Genomic DNA, 21,155 nt, shown 5'->3' with positions numbered 1-21,155 from the left:
CACCAATTGTAAAAAACAAAGCTGGTCCAGGAGGCCAGTATGAGCTGATCTTATTTTTCTATGTCATCCTGAAGTGCTGTGCTCATGTGAAAACACACTGTCACAAGAATAATTTAGTAAGAAAGCTCTACCTCAGATCAAGACACATAAAAGAGTAGCATGCTGTCTTGCACAGGTGTAAAAACAAAATGGAGAACAAAGTTTCACTACCTGAAACAGTAACAGAAAGTATCAGGTTTTCTTCCCCAGAACCATACCAAGATCCTTCTCTTTTCTTTAACACTCCAAAGGCCAAGAAATTATTTTCCTCCCTTTCTTTCTCACTGTTCCTTTTATTAAGTCTGACTATTTCCTGTATTGGCTACTTGTACAGTTCTGGACTTTGCTTGCAATAATAATCACTCTCCCCTTGCCAGAGAAAGGACAGTTATTTTACAGACATCTTCAATAACAAAATTCATCAGCACAAAAAGCAGAACACATTGAACATTGAAAGAAGAGGTAAAACTTCAATTGTGCAGTAAGATTAAGATTGTGCCATTCAATTCAAATTAAGCAGCAAACAAGACACCACCACACAAAAAATCAGAAAAGTCCCAGAGATCAGTAAAGATTGTGGTACTTTGTGTCCATGAGGCGCTAAAAAAGAAACTTCAGTTTTCTTAACTAAAAACCTCTGTTTCAGAAGAAATAAAACACCAAATCAAAGGAACAACAGCACATGTATTTGTTAGTTTCACAAAATGTATGCTCTGTCGAATACTGTGTAATATTAAAAAGGACTCAGTAATACACAAATTCCCTGCGTGATTTGCTATTATTTTATACAGTGTAGGGAACAAAGTGCCTTTTGCAGAGCTAGTGTAGTAGTGAATCAAACACAAATCACACCTACAAGAGTAGAACCTAGAGTTCCCAGCTGGGATCAGAAATCATACTTCCTAAAATAAAGGAAAATGCATTTTAGCCCTAAATGGTTTAGGGACAGGAAAATTGCCATGAAATTACAAACAGAAACAGATAAACAACTTGTGCAAGACCCACTGAGAGACAACAGTAACAGCACACAGGAGAAGGAAGAGATATTTGTGTCCTCAGTTAGGATGCCAGATATGTTGTCATCTCATGCTTCCAGTTCCACCAGTTCAGTAGGACTTTGAGCAGACCTGGTCATGCCAGCAGCTGCAGTGCCTTTAAATGCAATGCATTTTAAACACAGCCTTTGATCCAAAAAATCCATTAACAATTCTATAACAAACCAACAGAGATCATTCTATATCTGCCACAATTATATACCAATTCTACAGGGACTTGTTACTGGCCATAGCCAAAGAAAAATCTTGGAAAGGTTTCAACTTTGACTTTGTCCATTAGTGCTACTTAGGTCCTTTAACAAAGCACACTAGGGACACAATTCCATAGCAGATCGTTCACACAACAGTGCATTTCATTGTAACAGCCTCTTCCTCAGCCTCTTCATGTGTTTAGGTACTCAGGTTTGCTCTTTACCCAAATATTGTCTCTTTTGCTCTTTCTACATGTGAAAAATACTCTTCAACTTTACAACCATACCAGTTATGAAAACCTGGTCTACACAAATGTTACTGAAAGCTTTCTATTGTAGTGTTTAAAAGCTACAGGATGGCATCTTTTGAAATGTCCCTTATTAGTTTAACTGTATTGTTTACAGTTAAGTTAATCTAAATGTTGTCTTCAGTAACACCAAGTATATGAGCACTGAGTGTATCTTAAACTCTGACCAGACACAATCACAGCAGCTCATGAATACTGCAACAAGATGGCAAAAATTCCATAGGATAAGAACTGAGAAAGGCATATGATATCCCAACAGTGAGCCCAACAGTTACATACCAAACAACTAACAACCACAAGTTTATGGGCCTCATTTCCATCAAAACAAACTGTCAAATCCTACTGCCTTGGCTTTGTTATTTTCCCAGTATATAATCGAAGCTTACAGTAAAATGTACATAAAGTTAAACCTTACAGCTTTGTTGAACTTTATCTGGAGGAAACTGATGAAGGAGCTGTAGATTCTTTTTCTTTTTTTAGGTTTAGAATCAAAACTAAGAGACCTCCAAACAAAGTAACATGTACTACAGAACATGGACACATACACACGCATACACACACAAGTAGCCATGTCCCCTGGGGTTTTGCTGTTGTTTTTCTTAGTTTGTTTTATAGGCAATCTTTATAAAAGATTAATTTCATTATATGCATACTATATTAGAGGCATATTTCTAACCACTTTTAATATACTTTAGAAAATCAAAACATAAATCTTGCCTTTGAAAACTTACCAATGCTCAATGTATTTAAGGCTCACTATGCAACTTCAGATTTGTAATAGTCTCTACATTTGAAAAATGCATTAATAAAGTTTACAGATTTTTAAAAACAGTTCACCAGTCTCTCTTAAATATTTAATAGCTTCCCTCGTCCATAAATGTATGCCAGCTTTTCTTTCACCTCTCTTTCATGCATCATTTCTATGTTGTTGTCTTTACAAAAGGAACAAAAGTATTAAAAAAGCCACAAACAATACTCAGTTCAAACTTAACAGAATTCTATTAAGTACTCAGGGTAGATTTGGTTGGCATCGAAGATGACAAAGATCTTTGGGTTCCAGGTATTATCCACACAGCTGTCATACAAGTTCACAAAGCTTCCATCTTTTGAAGGAGGCCTCATGTATTTTGAATCGCCACCGATATAGTCACCAGTTAATACACGAGCAAGAAACATGACTTTATCTGGTCTGTGCAGATGAGGCTGCAGGTTCACACCATGAATCTGGAAAGTATCTCCATGCTTCATGCTCTCTTTGCAGAAATGGCTGGAATATGATGCATCTCTTGCAAAATAGGTCCCTTTCAAATAAAAAAACAAAGAAAATTTGATTACATTCTTACCATGACAGTTTGACTACCAGAGCATAGCTATCAACATGATGAAAAATGACAGTTCTTTTATGTTCATTAGGAATCCTTTTTTTGTTGTTAATTGTTGTAACAATATGACCAAATATTTTTATTGTGAACATTTTAGTAGGGAGATTGTCTTGTGATCAACACTGCTTTGCTGGGCATCCCTTCCCCATGCTCCCTGGCCCTACCAGCCACTGTAACAATTACATTCCTTACTGCATCCTAATTACACTTGCCATAAAAGCAGATCTGTATTAAACAGCTCTTGGGTAAACACAAGGCATGCATCACAAAGTACACACTACAGGGAAGACTTAATGTTGAGCTGTTAACACTTTCACTGTTGTATGTGACAGCAATACTTACCTTTTCCATACACAGCAGCATGCATCCCATTTATTCTCCAGTCAAAGTTATGAATACATATTGCTTCTACAAATTCATTACTAGTGCCATGAAATAGCATCTGCTCATTAATTGTTGGGACACCTCTTTTCTTCTTCAGTTGAGCTTTTTTCCTACAGAAAACACACAATAAATACATAATAAATAAATAGCTGTACACAATAAATACATAATGAATAAATAGCTGTACACAATAAGCACATAATAAATAAAGAGTTGTACAAACACACTAAATTACTACTGTGAAAACACTGCTGAGGGTACAGACCTAACACATTCCACTTTACAAGTGCCTAGATGACTCTAGGTTTTAAACACGTTGGAATTCTTAAGGTACGTATTTAGAAATCACACGTTTCTGAATGCTGTAGGACTATTTTCCCACATAGTCTAAGATTTTAAAAAAGGTCTTTCTACACCAATTTTATCAACACTGTTCATGTGTTATTAGTTTCAGTGTGGTCATTTCAGCAGATACATCTTTAAAAGAAAGGTAATTTTGCACATTTTGTTTCCTCCACCTGCTTTAATGTCATGGTGGAAGGGATAACAAAGTTGGTAGGTTATGAAGTACTAGGCAAACCAGCAAAAACTGATCTAAGGGCTAGTTATGCTGAACATCTGAAATTTCTTCAACCAGAGCCCTCTGTTGTTGGCTGTTGATCTCTGACAATATATAAATGTAGCCTTGAGTAACTTCTTTTGAAACAAGGGAATGGAATAGATTTATAGAAAAAGTGAATAATCAATAAAAAGATGTTCTGTGATAATCCTTTACTATCTCTGACCAGTTATTTTCATAAAGTCAATTTAGAATCATTATTAAATATGGGAACTATTGTAAGAGGCAAATGTGTTCTGACCCCTACAGTGATGCAAATAATCATTCAAGCAATGATCAACCAATTAAATCAATTGATCTTATCACTTTTTTTAAAAAAAAGTGATAAGATAAGATAAGATAAGATAAGTAATAAGATCAATCATAAAAATTTAAAATAAGCTGGGCACACTGGCAAGCTGGTTGGGCAGAATGCAGAAATGCCACAACAGGACACTTTGGCTATTTGGAACAGAAATCAAGGGGTCCAACTGCTCTAAAAAGCATCATCTTAGCACCTTGTACAAGCAGTGACAAGATAATCTAGTTCAACAAAATTAACTTGTTCCAGCACTATGAAAATTCTTGTTCAGCCAATTCACTGAATGAAAGGTAAAACCTACAGCAAAACTAAATACCCAGAGACATGTTCCTTGTACCTATGTAAGCACATAAGCTTTTTCTAAAACTGGTCATCAATCTCACTGACCAGCAACTTTTTTTACTTGTTGTACTCCTTGACAACTCCAAACTGAGATGCTAGACTAAGCATCATGCTCTTTTCAACTTTCCTACCTGGGACACCAAAAGAAGTGAATTTGAAATGCTGGAATACCTATTTCTTTGTAATATACTACCAGGCAATAATTTCTTCACCAGTATGTGCAAGCCTACAGCACTGTCTTGTGACCCAAGGGCAGGACCCGGCATTTTACCTTACTGAACCTCACAACTGGACTCAGCCCATGGATCCAGCCTGTCCAGATCCCTCTGGAGAGCCTTCCTGCCCTCCAGCACATCCACACTCCCACCCAGCTTGATGACATTTGCAAACTTACTGAGGGTGCCCTTGAACCCCTTAGGTCATTGATAATTAAGTGGGACTGGCCCCAACATTGGGCCCTGGGGACCCCACTGGTGACCAGCTGGATTCTGTAGCTCCATTCACCACCTCTCCCTGGGCCTGCCTATCCAGACAGCTTTTTACCCAGCAAACAGTGCACCTGTCCGAGCCATGAGCAGCCAGATGCCCCAGGAGAATGTTGTGGGAAAACAGTGTCGAAGGCGCTACTGAAGTTCAGGTAAAAAATAACTGCAGCCTTTCCCTCATCCACTTAGTGGGTCACCCTGTCATAGAAGGAGGTGAGGTTGGTCATCAAGCAGGACCTGCCTTTCCTAAACTCATCCTGGCTGGGCCTGACCCCTGGTTGCCCTGCACATGCTGTATGATGGCACTCAGGATGAGCTGTTCCTTGACCTTCCCTGGCACTGAGCTCACTCATCCTGAAAGGTCTGTAGTTCGCTGGATCCTCCTTCCAGCTCTTCTTGTACATGGGCATCACACTTGCTCAACCCCAGCCAACTGGCACCTCCCCAGTGAGCCAGGACTGCTGGTAAATGGTTGAAAGTGGCTCAGTGAGCACCCCCCCAGCTCCCTTGGTACCCTCCAGTAGAGTCCATCCATTCCCAAAGACTTGTGTGGGGTAGCAGGTTCCATTTTCCCTTGGATTATGAGGGCTGCATTTTGCTCCCCACTTCTGTCTACGAGCTCAGGGTCTGGGTGCCCAGATAACAACTGGTCTTAATATTAATGCCTTTGTTGCCTCAGTCTTTTCCTCATCCTTTGTCAGTATGTTTCCTCCATATCCAGTAAAGGACAGAGATTCTCTATAGCCCTCCTTTTGTTGATGATTTGTTTAAAAAAAAAAATTATTGTCTTCTACAGCAGTGGCCAAATTAGGTTCTAACTGGGCTTTGGTCCTTCTAATTTTCTCCCTGCAAAACATCTCAACATCTTTTACTGCTCCTGAGCTGTCTGCCCCTTCTTCCCAAGGTGATAAACCCTCTTTTTTGCCTGAATTCCAGCCAAAGTTCTCTGTTCAGCCAAGATGATATTATTCCTCAACTACTTGTCTTTCAGCACATGGGGACAGCCTGCTCCAGAGCCTTTAGGATTTCCCTCTTGAAGAGTGTCCAGCCTTCCTGGACTTGTCTGCCCTTCAAGACTGACTCACAAGGGACTCTGTCAAACAATCTCCTGAACAACCCAAAGTTTGACCTCTGGAAGTCCAAGGCAGCAGTTCTGCTGACCCTCTTCGTTATTCCATCAAGACAAAAAAGAAACTTAACTAAAAGTTGGGTTACTCTCTTAACCATTAACATATATAAGGAATTTCACTTCCTCACACATATTGATATAGCTTTAAATTAACAATAAATGGCATATCTTTAAAAAAATCATGTAACTTATGCAAGATTTTAGTATACATCTGCTTAGTTATTTCCTCACTCTTTAACTTAGTCTAGATTTTTTTATTAGAGTAAAACATCGTTAAACCTCCTGATATGCACTCCTTCCTACAAGATGCACAAATAACTTTTGTCAAGTACAATTGTTTAAGACTGACACCAAAAAATAAGTGGATACCGAAGTGGGCACTTCCTACTTCTTCCAGGCCAGCACAATATGCAGAAGAAAAAGCCAAAAACTTAGAAGAAGGTTTTGTAGGACATTAAATTTAAAAGAATTACATGAATATGTGTTCATTAGACACTTAGTTCTGTCCTATGCTTCATAAAATTGAGAAATTTAACAGGACTGAAATATTGATTTGCTTTGTTCAGTAAAAATTAAAGTAATACAAGCCTCTCAAGGAACCATTTTACAAAAAGCTAATTTTTGTCTCCTTACTTCACTGTAAGGATCATGGGCATCTACCACACAGATATTCTGAACACCTTAAATACATTATCTATGCTACAGCTTTATCTAATGCATTTCTACAAGTATTCAATTTCTGAACCTGTAGAAGCTACACAGTCTTGAAAATTAAATTTTGAATAAAGAGAAATGACAAATAAGAAAATTTTTTTAAAGTTAAAATGTAACGAAAATTTTCATTAATAGTAAAAACAGTTAAACATATTTCTGCTGCATGACTTAAAACTTTTCTCCATTAACAATCCTAAAACTGTTGGTTTTAGAAATAATCTCACCTGCAAAAAAACTCCCACAAGTCTAGATTTTGTATTCTCTTAATTCTTTTAATTCGGTGGCTATCCATTGTTTTTCCAAAGAGACTAGAAACTTCATTATATTCATTTGTTTTCTTTTGCAATGGAATAAGCTGGAAAAAAAGAGGTTAGTGCGATTTCAATTCGATGCATTATTTCATTGTCACATGTTTTTGACCAAGTTGCATACCAACTCTTACCTGGTATGGCTCCTCAGTATTTACATTCTCCCAGTGGGAAGGCATAGGGATAGCCTCATTTTCACAGATGAAACTTCAAACAAAAAAGGTAAAAGCACATCACTTCAAAGACATGAGGCATTTTCTTCCTGTCAAACTCCTGCTCCAAACAACATAGTGTGCAAAAAAAGCAAACGCCTATGAAGTTTATACAGAGCTACTAAAAAAGAGTGGTTTAAGTACATGCACTACATACATTGAAGCTCTTAAGCCTTAAAACAGTGACTAAAAGAAGAAATCTCCTGAAAGTAAAAAATGTCACCACATGGAAATAAGAGTACTGAATGCAATTATTCAAAGAACAAAGTAAATTGCCACGTCATTGTATGCACTAATTAGCAAATATCTACTGAAAAGAAGTTGGCACTTCAAAAACAGTCTTCTTGAAAGTCAGTGTAAACAGATTGCTACTACATTTCTTATGACAAATGACAGATTTCTTTTTTAATGTATAACCACACTACAATTCAGAACTAAATTTTTTCTCAGAAATTATCTGGGGAAAAAAATCCACATATCCCACATACTCAATTTCATCTGCATAGCTCAGTTTATTGCTTAGTGAGTTCCAGCTTTACATCAGCTCAGCTTTACATCTAATGACTGATCAAATGGCAAGAAACTGACAATCTAAAGCAATTAAACTCATAAAAGAATTATTACAACACAATTTCTTAAACTCCAAGTAAGTTTAGAGTAAATGAGTAAAATATAGGCACAACATATAACTCACCCTTTTTTTGCTGTTACAATACTACTTCTAAATAATTTATGGAGTCACTGGATTCCATTTTTTTGGTGCTGCTTCCCTGCAGCAATTCTCATTCAACAGGTATTCAGAGCAAGTGACTCCAAAAGCAAATAAATATAAACAATAAAGATAAAACACTTTGGTTTCATTTTACTTAGAAGAAGCAGGAATAAAAGAAAAATAAGGAGTCTTCCTCTTATTTCCTTACCTGAATGAATTGATTGCAAAGGGAGCTCGCTTTATTGGACGTTGTTTAAGGGTAGTTAGGTTGATTTGTTTCATCACTGAGCATAAAACAAGAATTAGGAAGAAATTTTTGGGAATTCATCTACAGCATATGAAACATTTAAGTATCATTATTTAAAAGAATGTTACTACACCCTAAGCTACTTGACAGGAATCCCATTTCAACAAGTAACAAATCAGCATTTTCAATAAATATATCTAAATGCATTGTCATTTACATGAGTTGGGAAAATGTCCAAATATTACACACACCAAAGATATATTTTTAAAATATCCATCTAACATTCAGCCCCACTAAATCACAGGCAGAACTTCCACTGACTTGAAAGGGATGACAAAGAATACACTATTCTTAGTGTAAGACATCATGGCCTAAAGAGAGTAACATAAAAACTGTTCTTTAACATTTGCTTATAGTGTAGTGTTTTTATTCTGGATGCAAAACACAGTTTTTAATAAAAAGACATTTCAACACAGATACCACCTTACTGCCAGTATATTGCTGTTTAACCCAGTCCCCACTTTCTGTATTTGAAATATTTGAAATTTGAATACATATATTGGAATATGTATTTATTTCCTTAATTTCCTATATTTAAGCATATAGCTGTTTTGTAATTTAATCAGAAAATAAACCATCTATGAATAGAAAAACTAAAAAAAAAAGTTACTAGAACACACCTGTGAACAAAGAACAGATTACCTCTATAATTAGTTACATACATTAGAAACCTGTAATACTCTGTAACTGACAAGAACAGCATAAGCAAGATCTTTACAATCTACCAGTAAATCCTTTTGCCTATCTCCTTGTTATTCTGAGAACAGAACTGGCTTCAACTACCTGCTGAATTATTAAATCATTCTGATGCCAGTATTTTGCAGGAAGCCTCCTTTACAGCAATGTTTCTTATACAGAATGAATGGAAGAGGTTTTCCAAGCTTGCAGGCAGTTGCACATTAAAGAAAAAAGGTTCAACCTTCCCAGTTCAAGAGATGTATCCTACATGCCACTTGCAGCTGGAGCAAGCAGTAGGAATTCCAATGCAGTGCTATTAAACAAAACTTGCAACTTCATTAATAAACTACACAAAAAATGTAACAGATCAGCTGTTTCTAAAAACTCCTTTGTATTTCCAGTAAAAAAAACATTCTTAATCATGTTTTCACACCAGATATGAAGACAATAACCTGCTGAATGAACAAATGTGCTGGTGTATCTGAGACCTTCTATTGTTTAAATTTACTCTTTGGCAAAACACATACCTGAAAAGTCCAGTGTGTAGTTAAATTTTGCAGTGGTAAAAGACAGAGATCCATGGGGGTCTGTTCGGAAACTCCTTTCTATATCTTCACTGCTGATAGAGCAGTGACTGTTTGAGTCAGTCTTCAAAAAAAAAGAAAAAGCACATTAAGACAAACTCAGCCATAGGTAATTTGATGTATGGGATCCATCAGAGCCAATATAACTTCAGAGGTATTTACCTGAAACATATGCCATTTACCACACTCTGCCAAATAAAACCAGCCCCACTGGGTATCGGAGGTATCCATGTCTTCAACTGAACTTTCCATCTTTGCAAACACATCTTCTGATGGTCCTTGAAGCATTTCCTGAAACATTCACACACATACACACAAATAAAGTCTAGAGAAATTTATTTAAAAAGCAAAATAAAATGCATTTGCAATAACTACAAAAAAAAAAATCCTATCAGGCTGAGGAGTGGTCTTTCTTTTCCAGAGAAAAATTCTCAATTTGCTACTTATCCAGAACTATCTTTTAACTTAGCTAAACACTTTCAAAATTTTCTTAATTGTCTGTAAAGCGTAACAGTAAAGGCAAGAGCTATAGGCTTTATGTGATCAAAGAGAGGTGCTGAATTGATGGTTGTAGGATCAAGGCCACTCAGAAATATACAACAGGCTCTTCATTCCTACTTCTCAAGAAAGAGATGTTGGGGTTACATCCAACAGCTTGATGGAAACACCTACTAGGGACTCACCAGCAGTGAACAAATCAGACTGGAAATCAACAGTTGTAAGAAAAAAAAAATAAGACTAAGACAAAGAATACAATTAATGAACTGTGAAAGACCACAGTAGATTATTCCTTCCCATTGCATGAAGAAGAATTTTCCCCCTAATGCACTCACTTAAAAATGACACAGTAAAATTCCTGATACTCTGTACTTGTATTTATAGAAAAGGTTCACACCAAAAGCCAGACTGGCTCCCACACAAGCAATAACTACCACAGTTGGGATTCTGAAGGATGGAAGAAAAAGAACTGAGGAGAGGATACAGCAGAGGTCTACAAAATCATGACAAAACCAAATAGGGAATAAAGAATCACATTTTCTTCTACCAGATGGAGGAGACACCTATTGAAGGTTGCACATGTCAAGTTCAAAGTAAGTAAAAGAAAAACTTCATGAACCAGATGGCAACCTATGGAATTTCTTTTCATGGTCTGGTGTGGATGCTGCAAATTTATGGAAGTTCAAAAAGCAGCTAGACAAGTTTAAGTCTACCAAGAGCTATGCCAGAATACCTTTAGAAGAACAGTCCCTGCCAGAATTCAGCTCATTCTTTGTTTGTCAATAAATAAATTCTGAAAATATTAAATTCTGAAAACTCTGAAAGTGCTCACCTCTATTTGCATGTATTTCCTAATGTGTCAACTTTCTGCAACAACCTCCCCAAGCAAAAATTCTAAGTAAGTTTCAGGGAATCTTTCAGACAAAAAACTTGCCCCACACCCAGAAAAGGTCAGCAATTCATCCACTCTGTTTAAGCAAAACACTTTGGCACTCTCCCCAAATATGTCCTCATGTTCACTTTTTTCTAAGAAGTGAAACAACACCCTTCAGCACAAGTCAAACAATGTGCAGTTAGTATCCTGGATGCTTCAGTTGTTTCCTGGTCACTTCAACCCAGAAAAAAGAGACCTGAAGAAGACAAATACCAGAGACTAAAAGTAGGCATCCCCATTCTGGCCAGTGCTACTGGGGCAGCAGTTCAGAGCAGGAGGCACTTCTGGCACCACCCTTCATCCCCCATTTTTCCCAAGCTAGCTGTATTTCTGTAGTTGTTTGGAAAAAAAAAAATCTGAGAAACCTCTTATCAGGGGAATCAAAAGTGGATCTCCAAAACATCACCAAATTGCAGAATCTGAGGGCAAACCTACTTCAGTGAAAGCCTACCCGAGGCTCCATGTATGGATTGCTGCCTCAAGTTCAAACAGCACTACACAAAAGGTTCATCAGCTGCTCAGAAAAAGTATTTTGAAAGAGATAAGAAAACCATTCTCTGCTTCAGAGGGCATCTGTCAGCATCTCTTCTGTTACCCACAGCAACACAGCAACACAGCCACAGAGCCTACATTCCCTTGGTGTTAAAAGCACAACTGGCCAACATCTTTTGGTGAAAATCTTTCACCTTCAATTTGGTTCTTCCTATTGGATAAGTATTTGACTATGTTCTATCCTAATGAGCACAGGCAGAGGTAGGCTGCACTTCTTTAAAGATGAGGAAAGCAATTCAGGCTTTTCTTGGTAATGATTTGTTTCCTCATGCTCCCATTAAAGTGGTGAGCTCAGCTCCCTCCCAGACCATTAGTTCAGGGCCTTGACTCTGATAGTCAAACCAATGATGCCTTTGGAACAAGAGGACATGCCTTTACAAGCAGGGAAGGCATGATTATCTGTGCCTGACAACACACTTAGAGTCCTCCAGGGATATCTCATTATTCTCTCCAGAATAAAACATTTAATAAGGAGATAGTTATTCCCATGGCTTTCAAAAATCTTACATTCAACCCACATATCTGTACCCTCATCACAAAGCCTAGGGTAAACAGGTAGATTCCAGGATACTTTAGAAGTGTGGAGGAAACACCTGAAGGCATTAATATGAAAAGCCATAAAAACAAGAGAACTTCTCAAAAGTGACACAAATCCAAAATGTTTAAAGGAATTTCTGATTAATTCAAAATCAAATGCACACCATTTACAAGCATTAGGTAGCATTTTGAGAAGGGTCTCAACTCCCATCATTAGCACTGTTTCTATTGGTCCAGGAGCTACCAGAACAGCTCAAATTAAACAAACGTCTAAGGAAAAACATCCTCCTAAACAGGAATAGCACTTGTTGTGTGCTGTGGCTGAATGGCTTTAGTACTACTGACCATGCACTTCCTCTTTTTTCCATAAGCACTTCATGTTCGACTGATATATATATCCTTTACAGTGTGCAGACTGAGAGAATGCTTTAGGTTAGAAGAGAACTTTAGGACCATCTGGTTTCAATTCCCCTGCCATGGGCAGGGACACCTTCCACTGGACCAGGTTGCTCCAAATCCCATCCAACCTGGCTCTGAACACTCCCAGGGACAGTGCATCCACAGCTTCTCTGCGCAACCTGTGCCAGGGTCTCACCAGCCGGATGATCACAAACACAGGAGCATCCCAATGGACTACTGTGTCTGGATTCCTGTGCTGCCTGCTTCACCTGGCACACCGTGCTTTATTGTCAAAGGCTCTTCTCCCTACATGCATCGACTTGTACAAGCATCCTGCTGGGAACACAGGCAGGGTACTGCCAAGGGAATCTCTGGCTCTTCCTTAGAGAACACGACACCTGATTAGCAGACTTGCCTGAGGCGAGCCCGCAGGGCTCGGGAGGGGAGGCAGGAGAAGGAGCAGCACTAGCACCAGTACGGGACACACGCTGGAGTGACAATGCCCTTCCCACCTGCGCCCCCACGCACCCGCTCCGTGCTGCCGGGGGCCGCCGTCGCAATCCCACCCGTAACCGCCCCCTCCAGAGCCGCAGCCATGGGCGCTCAAGGGCACGGCCCGGCCACCGAGCCTAGCACGGAACCACTACCCCTCCATCGGGCGCGCAGGCCGCTCCCCCACACGCGGCGGCCGCCGCCTCCCGCCCCCGTGCCCAAGCTGGCAGCGCGCTGCGCGGGGCGGGGCGGGGCGGGGCGGGGCGGGCGGCGGCCTGCGGGGCGCGGGGGGGAGGGCGCGGCGCGGGGGGAGGGGCGGTGGTGGCGGCCGTTCCGCCCCGCCCGCACTCACCGCAGCGGCCGCGCGCGCCGGGCGCGCTCCCGCAGGCCGCCCGCGCCGCGCGGGCCGGGCGCGCGGGGCCCGCTCCGCTCCCAGTGCTTCCGTTACCGGCGGCCGCGGAGGGCGGGGTCAGCGCCGCGGTGGCCACGCCCCATTGGCCCGTCGGGGGCAGGCAGGCAAATGAAGGCGGGGGTGGAGCCGCTGTCGTGACGCGCGGAGGGGACGGGGTGGGCCCAGGCCCAGGGCCGGTCCCTGGGCCCCAGGGTCAGCACCGGCTCAGTCCCGACCGCAACACCGCCTCCAGCCCCAGTCCCAGTGCCAGAAACAGTCCAAACTCCTGTCCAGTACCAACACCAGTACCAGGCCGAGTTCCAGTATCAATACCACTGCCTATGCCAGTACCAGCACCAGTCCCTGTTCCAGCACATCAGTCCCAGTTCCAAAACCAGTCCAAGTACCTGTACCAGTACAAACACCAGGCCCAGTGCCAGTATCAATACCAGTTCAGTGCCAGTCCCAGTACCTTTACCAGGCCCAGTCCCAGTTTTGGCATCAGTCCCAATTCCAAAACCAGTCCAAGTGCCTGTTCCAGTACTAAAACCAGGCCCAGTTCCAGTCCCAGTCCAAGCACCAGTACCAGTAGCAATCCCAGTTCCAGTCTCACTACCAGTACTAGCACAGATATCAATCCCAGTTCCAGTTCTAGTACCAATAGCTGTCTGGTACCTCTCCCTGTAGCTGCAGAAGTACCAGGCCCAGTTCCAGTCCCAATATCAGTGCCAGTCACAGTTTCAGTTCCAGTGCCAGGACCAGTAACAGTAACAGTCCCAGTCCTAGTTCCAGTACCAGTACTGGTGCCAGTCCCTTGTGGTACCAGAGCCATGACGCCGTGCTGCTGCCAGGCACGGCAGCAGATGTGACCATCACACCACGCACAGCGTGGGTCACACAGAGCAAAGAGGGCAGCAGTAAGAGGCTGCTGCAGGCGCTTGGGGCCCATGAGCAGCTTTATGGTACAATGAGGTCTGGAAGCAGAAGCAGCAGCTCTAGGACCAGTCAGTAAGAGAAGCCACAGTGCTGAGCGTGGAGAAGCCACAGTGCTGCACCCTTTGGTGCAGACATTCTAAGAGGGGACCTGCTGAGTGGAGAAGCTGGCAGTGACACCAGCTACAGCATTCTGCTGTCAGCCAGTGGCCTGGTAACTTCCAAAACACAGGCAGTCCTCATACATGTGTGCAGTCATTGCAGCACATCCTGCAGTGAAGGGTTTTCATTGAGCAGCATGCCAAGAACAACACAGGTGGAGTGAGAATGATTAATTTCTCCAGTTCTGAGGGAGTGTCAAACAGGATGTTTATCCAGATTCTGGCTGTGCTGACCTTGCCTCTGAATACAGAATTAGAAAAGGTTATCTGTTTGAGTTAAAAAGCAGCCCTTGCTGAATCTCTGGACGTATTTCACTGGCATGAATATAATGCTTCTGGAATAAAGGAGTTTTCTGGAGGTAGAGCCATCATTTTCAAGTATGTTATTTGTATTGACACTGTTGGAAAGCACATGAAGTTTGTTGGGACATATCCTGCCTTGCTTGATGGATCTATACAGAGGCTAGAAGCAAAGAAGGATTCTGTTACCACCTTAGCTGCTGGATATCTGTTGAACTTCTTTTTTTTTAATGAAAATATGCTGATACTGCTTTAAGTCTAATGTGGGCCTCTTTGAGTAATTTATATCTATTGCTATTACTGTCTGTTGTGCATTTTTAAAATAAGGGTCACGCTTTTTGCAGAATTTCTGTATTTGAAGTTACAGTAGCGGAATGCACAGCTTTCTAGCAGCCAAAAGTTTTAAATAGGTTTCTGCTGCTGTGCCTTGAAGTGTGGGATAGAGTTGAGATTTTTGTTGTGTGTTTCTTCCCTTTCTTTGTATGTTTAGACTGATAATAATGGAGCGTGAACATCTCTTGAGATAAGAATATCTTCATTGCATTGAAAAAATAGCCTGTTATGAGACTGTATTCTTAGCAAGCTGCATGCTAATGCCAGACTCCTTATGGCAACAAGAACATAAAAACCTTTCAAATCTAAAGATTTCTGTGGATATGTGATGTACTGTGTGCAGACTAACAGCCTATCTAAAGAAGACATAATTGCATTAATTGATTTTCATCAGCTCTACTTCAAGCAGCAAAAAGGCAGAAAGTAGAGAGGTTTGGCCACATGACTTGAATTACAAACCCATTCTCGCAAGGAATGGTCAAGTGGAAGTGAAAGACAGAACTCCCTGGTACTGCCTGGTACATAAATTGTACGATCATGGAAGAATTTAGGTTTGAAAGGACTGATGAAGTTCTTTAATCCATTCTCTTTACCAAAGCAGGCCTTACTTAAAATCTAGATTAGGTTGCTCAATTCCTCATTCAAACTTTTTTTTTCCTTTCCAGGCATGTCTGCTGAACAGTTTTCAAGGGCAAGAAGCTTTTGTCTTTCTGTCCATTCCAGATTTTCTTGTGTTGCGACTTGTGCACATTGACTCTTTCAGTGTAACCCTATGAGGTGAGGTCCCTCAGTTTTCCTGTCAGTGCCTTTACCTGGGCAGGAAAATAACAGGCACAGTGTCTCCAAGCTGGTAAAAGCTACCTGAAACAGAGGGAAATTACAGTAAATTACCCTAGAATAGTGCTTCTTTAATTGCATCTGACAGGGGATTAAAAGAGGATTCAAGTTGGAACACCTTGGTCATCTTTGAGGAGGGCCACAAAGGTGTTCTGAGGGCTGGAGCACCCCTTTTCCACAGACAAACAGAGAGAGCTGGGGCTGTTAGCCTGGAGAAGAGGTGGTTCCAGGGAGACCTCATTTTGACCCTTGGAAGTGTTCAAAGACAAGTTGGGTAGGGCTCTGAGCAACCTGGTCCAGTGGAATGTGTCCCTGCCCATGGCAGGGCGTTGGAACTAGATGATCTTTAGGGTCTCTTCCAACCCAAACCATTCTACAATTATATGGTCTAGCACAACCTCTTGCTTAAATCAGGGTCAACTATGAGATCAGGTCATTTTGTTCAGGACTGTATCTAGTCAAGTCTTGAAACCTACAAGGATATAGACTGCACAACCTCTCTAGCCAACCTCTTCTAGTGCTCGATACTTGACTCTCATCAGCAGGAAAAAAATTTCCCTAAATCCTCTCATTATAGATTAAGCCTTCTGCCTCTTCTCCTACCACCATGCACTACTGTGAGGACCCTGGCCTGGTCTTAATTTCTGCAGAAGGAATCTTCTGTTGGAATATTGCAGTTGCTCTCACCCAAGCCTTCTCCAGGCTAACCAAGTCCAGGTCCATCAGTTTCTCCTCACAGGACAAGTGCTCCGGCCTTCTCATTGTCTTGGTGCTCCTCTGCTGAAATTGTTTCAGTTGATCAATTTTATCAGCCTTTTGTGTATTGATGAACCTCAAACTGGATGCAGTATTTTAAATGGGGTTAAAAAATCCTAGTATTCCTTTCTTCTGAGATCCTGAATATGGTCCTGCTATTTTATAGCCAAGGGTGCAGTTGTCCCCCACTGCCTCCAGGGCACACTGTGGGATCACATCCAGCTTTCCATCTACCAGGACCACATTGCTTTTCAGAATAGCTGCTCACCATTTCCTAACACATATTGTTGCCGGCGGTTATCTCTTCCCAGGTGCAGAATTTTGCCTTTGTCCATTTTCAGTTTCATTTGGTGCCTCTGAGCCCACTCCTCCAGTTTGTCTGTGTCCCTCTGAAGAGCTGCTCTCTGCCCTTGAGTGTATCAACTAAGAAAAGACAAGGAACATAAACTGCCTTTATAGGCTCTCCAAGAGGGGAAAGTGGGTGCTTCTTTGGTATTTCCCATTTCATAGTAGATTAATTTTTAATAATCAGTGTAATGTTATATTTATGCAACTGAATGATAATGTAAATGATAATGACATATAATTCTGCCTGCATTAACTGAAAGTAAGCAGAAACCAAACAGAACAACCAAAGAAGGAATAAAATATAAACATGCCATGCCCCCAAGACCCCCCATAACAGTACAATGATTGTGTCATGAAAAGGAAATACTGACAATGTTTTGCAACTTTTCAGAACTCTTCAAGATTTTATGATGGGCATGTGTATTGCAGCATAAAGGAAATTGTAGGATGCATGTGACACCTGTGGTATCCACAAACTTGTACACTCACAAATGCAGTTGCCCAGAGGCAAGAGAAGGGATTGAGGAAATACTCTGCTTATTACAGACCATCACACCTGAAGGCTATGGCTGTCCACCTCAAATATGGCATTGGTCTTGAGATGTGGAAGAAACTGTAGAATATTATTTTACATTCTTTCCTTGAAAATCTACATCCTTTTGATTTGTTGTTCAAGGAGCTGTTAAATGTGTCAGGTAATTTTTCTTAACCTGAATCTCCTGCATCCTTGTTTTCTAGAAGATCCTTTTCTAGCAGTACATGTTCTACCTCTCATTAATGGATGATAAAACCCACACCCTAGGGACTTCCTTGTCTCCTTTCACTTTTCTTGCACATTCCTTGATGTTCTTTTTTCCCCTGATTTTCTCACTCTTATATCCAATACTTCACCATTATTTGGCTGCTTAAAATTGCCAGTTGCCTGTCTCCTTTTATGGGTAGACTGAACTCCATCATCTCTGGATTATTTGTTTGGGGTTTGGGGATTTTTTTTTTTGGTAATGGTATTTTGTAGGTTTTTTTTCTGCAGGAAGGAGGAGTCTGGGAAGTTTCCAGATCTTCAGCTGACATTGAGAGAATTTAAATACAAATAGATGCACTTGTAGCAGCTGCAGAAAGCAGAGAGCTTTTAGTTTCTTTGTTTTTCTCTGGAGATGTACACAGAAGACCCACAACGAACACTATAATACCTGCACTAATTTTTGACTCCTACCTTTTCTAGGCTGGCACAGCATTGCTAACTGCAGCACTACATAATGACTATTTACCTGAGTCAAACAGTCAGAGAATGAGATAACCTCAAAACCAGTGACTCTGCCAGCACCAGCATGATTTCTCAGGTATAACACATGAACAGCTGCATGGGGCTGGTTCTCACTGACCCTGCAGTGCTGCTCCCTCTGTGTTGTTCTAATGACTGAACTTCACTCATCACCCTACTTCCTGTATGTCCTGGTTTAAGAGAGAGGTGTCTGCCCAGGAAGGCGGGAAGCTTCCTGGAATGGAAAATATGACACCCTTCTCTCCAAATTATTAAAGCATTGAAATAACAGGGCTTTCAGGCAGAGATAAAGGAAAAGGAATAACAGTTCTTTACTAGACTATATATATAACAAGGCAAACAGACAACCACAACAGCAGCAACAGCAAACAAACCCCAAACCCAGTGACAGCTTTCTCTCGTCTATCGGGCACCCTTCCCTTCGGTGCAGTTCCGGTCACTTGCGGCAGGGGCGCTGCTGGCTCCCGGCCGGGCAGGGGGTGCGGTGATTGCCCTGCGCCTGCAGGGGGCGCTGTGGGACAGCGCAGCCGCCCCTCCTCGGGCAATGGCGGCTCAAGCGAGGGGCAAGAGAGGAGATGCAAAACTTACTTTCCCCTTGCAAAACTTACAGGGAGTAGCCAGTCTCAGTGCCGCTCCAGGTGGCGAGCTTGTCTGTAGCAAACCACAGTGCAGCCCCGTCTAGGGAAACACAGGTGTCCACTCTCCACACCACACACGACTGCTCTCCCCTCCAGTCGCTGAGAGCAGAAGGGGCTGAGTGCAGCCCCTGACCCCCAGCCAAGTCTCAGTAAGCCCCCTGACCTCTCACGGTATCTCTGCATTTCCCAAGAGAAACCTCCCAGGCAGAGAGCTCACTCCCCATCTACTAGCCCCCCATCTTCTGCAACTGCACCCCTTCTCCCCTCCTCCCCCAGGACCATTGCAATGGAATTCAAAGACATCCAGCTAGGTCTTTTGTCTCATAAGTGTTGGCCATTCATCATCTCTAGAGCAACAAATGGGGAGAAAACTACCTGAGAGAAAGAAAGAAAGGGAGAAAGGAAGGGAGAAAGAAAGGGAGAAAGAGAGAAAGAAAGAGAGAGAGAGAGAGAGAAAGAAAAGAAAGAAAAGAAGGAAGGAAGGAAGGAAGGAAGGAAGGAAGGAAGGAAGGAAGGAAGGAAGGAAGGAAGGAAGGAAGGAAGGAAGGAAGGAAGGAAGGAAGGAAGGAAGGAAGGAAGGAAGGAAGGAAGGAAGGAAGGAAGGAAAGAAAAGAAAGAAAGAAAGAAAGAAAGAAAGAAAGAAAGAAAGAAAGAAAGAAAGAAAGAAAGAAAGAAAGAAAGAAAGAAAGAAAGAAAGAAAGAAAGAAAATAATGAAGAAAAAGCCTAACCCCTAACATCTTCCTTTGTGGAGTATGCATAGTGTTTGTTTCTTTGTACATGCCTGCAATGGACTCCATCAGCCTGAGATTTGAATATACACATTAGGTCTCTATATAGAGAACAAAGACTTATCCATAGCCTGATGCATTCCTCTCCCACCATCCATTGCAACCTAGGAAAGGATTACTTGCAAATTTGTTCAATGTCTGGATATGGCATCTCGGTCCACCTCCCCTCATAGTGAATAACACTTACGTAGGGAGCAGTTTGTCCATCTTTGCTGCCTATGCTGGGCTGGACTATGTCTGAAGAGTACTTTGCTGAGTACTTTTGAGCCCAGATACATTAGGCAGCACAAGCAAGTACCCACAGTTTCTTCTGTGCCTGGGGAATGTGGTGAGCAAGATTGGGATGATCAGCCACAATGCCACAACGCAAACTGTGGGATTGAGAGACTGTGTTTGTCTGGGAAGTCTGGGGAGGATAGGTATTCATAAGAAGAGGCAAAATTGCATTCCACATCTCTCTGGATCCTCATGATGTCTCCATCCACCTGCAGCACTCAAGTGATGTTTAAGAGTCTACTGTGGTCTGGCTGGGATAAAGTTAATTTTCTTTGTAGCAGACTGTATGGTGCTGCATTTGGGATTTGTGACTAAAGCAAGCCCTGGTAACATACCTGTGTTCTGGCTATTGCTGAGAACTGCTTGCACAGCCTCAAAGCTTTCTCTTGCTCCCACTCACCCTCCCTCAGGGGTATTTGAGAATTTGGAGGGGACACCAGCAGGACAGCTGACCTAAACTGACCCATATGATACTGTATGCCCTACAATATCATACACAGTAACAGAAATTGAGGAGAGAGAGATTTTGGGAAGGCAGCTGTTGCCCAGAGACTGACTGGACATCAGTCTGCTTTTGCATCACTGTTTTTTTTTTTTTTCTCTTCCTCTTTCCTTCAGTTAATAAACTATATTTATCTCAGCCTGTGAGTTTTCTCACTTTTGCTCTCCCCATGCTGCTGTGGTTTTCGGGGGGGGGAGGTGAGTGAGATACCATGTGGTGATTAGATGTGGGTGAAAGTCAACCTCCCATAAACTGAGAAAATAAAATCTCCAGAATCTCTCTGGTGTACACACAGTCAGGCTTCCACACAGCTACAGCACATTCCCATACTCAAGTGTGCACACATACATGCATCCAAGCTGTAATTCATGTACTCACCATGCCACTCCTCAGATGCTGTGAACGGCCAAGGGATGCACCACAACCAGCTGCATCTGCACCCCGCCC

General features: G+C 41.7%; 1 protein-coding gene across 2 annotated transcripts; it reads right to left on the bottom strand.

The window, feature by feature from the left end:
- Positions 1-299: 299 nt before the first annotated feature.
- Positions 300-13,647, bottom strand: PARP11 (poly(ADP-ribose) polymerase family member 11). 2 transcript variants are annotated; one of them, XM_071433041.1, is made up of 8 exons: positions 13,515-13,647; positions 9,913-10,041; positions 9,694-9,814; positions 8,390-8,465; positions 7,392-7,464; positions 7,174-7,304; positions 3,318-3,469; positions 300-2,894 (listed from the first exon to the last, which is right to left on the bottom strand). In XM_071433041.1, the coding sequence occupies exons 2-8, from the start codon at positions 10,036-10,038 to the stop codon at positions 2,581-2,583; spliced, it is 993 nt and encodes a 330-aa protein (XP_071289142.1). In that variant the 5' UTR covers positions 10,039-10,041; positions 13,515-13,647; the 3' UTR covers positions 300-2,580. The 2 variants fall into 2 exon arrangements, with proteins under 2 accessions (XP_071289142.1, XP_071289141.1); XM_071433040.1 differs by lacking the exon at positions 13,515-13,647 and adding an exon at positions 13,199-13,391.
- Positions 13,648-21,155: the final 7,508 nt, after the last annotated feature.

This window comes from Agelaius tricolor, unplaced genomic scaffold (assembly GCF_023055355.1).
Source record: "Agelaius tricolor isolate 1412-34295 unplaced genomic scaffold, bAgeTri1.0.p SCAF_9, whole genome shotgun sequence".
Classification (NCBI taxonomy): Eukaryota; Metazoa; Chordata; class Aves; order Passeriformes; family Icteridae; genus Agelaius; species Agelaius tricolor.
This window is presented reverse-complemented; position numbering and strand designations above follow the sequence as displayed.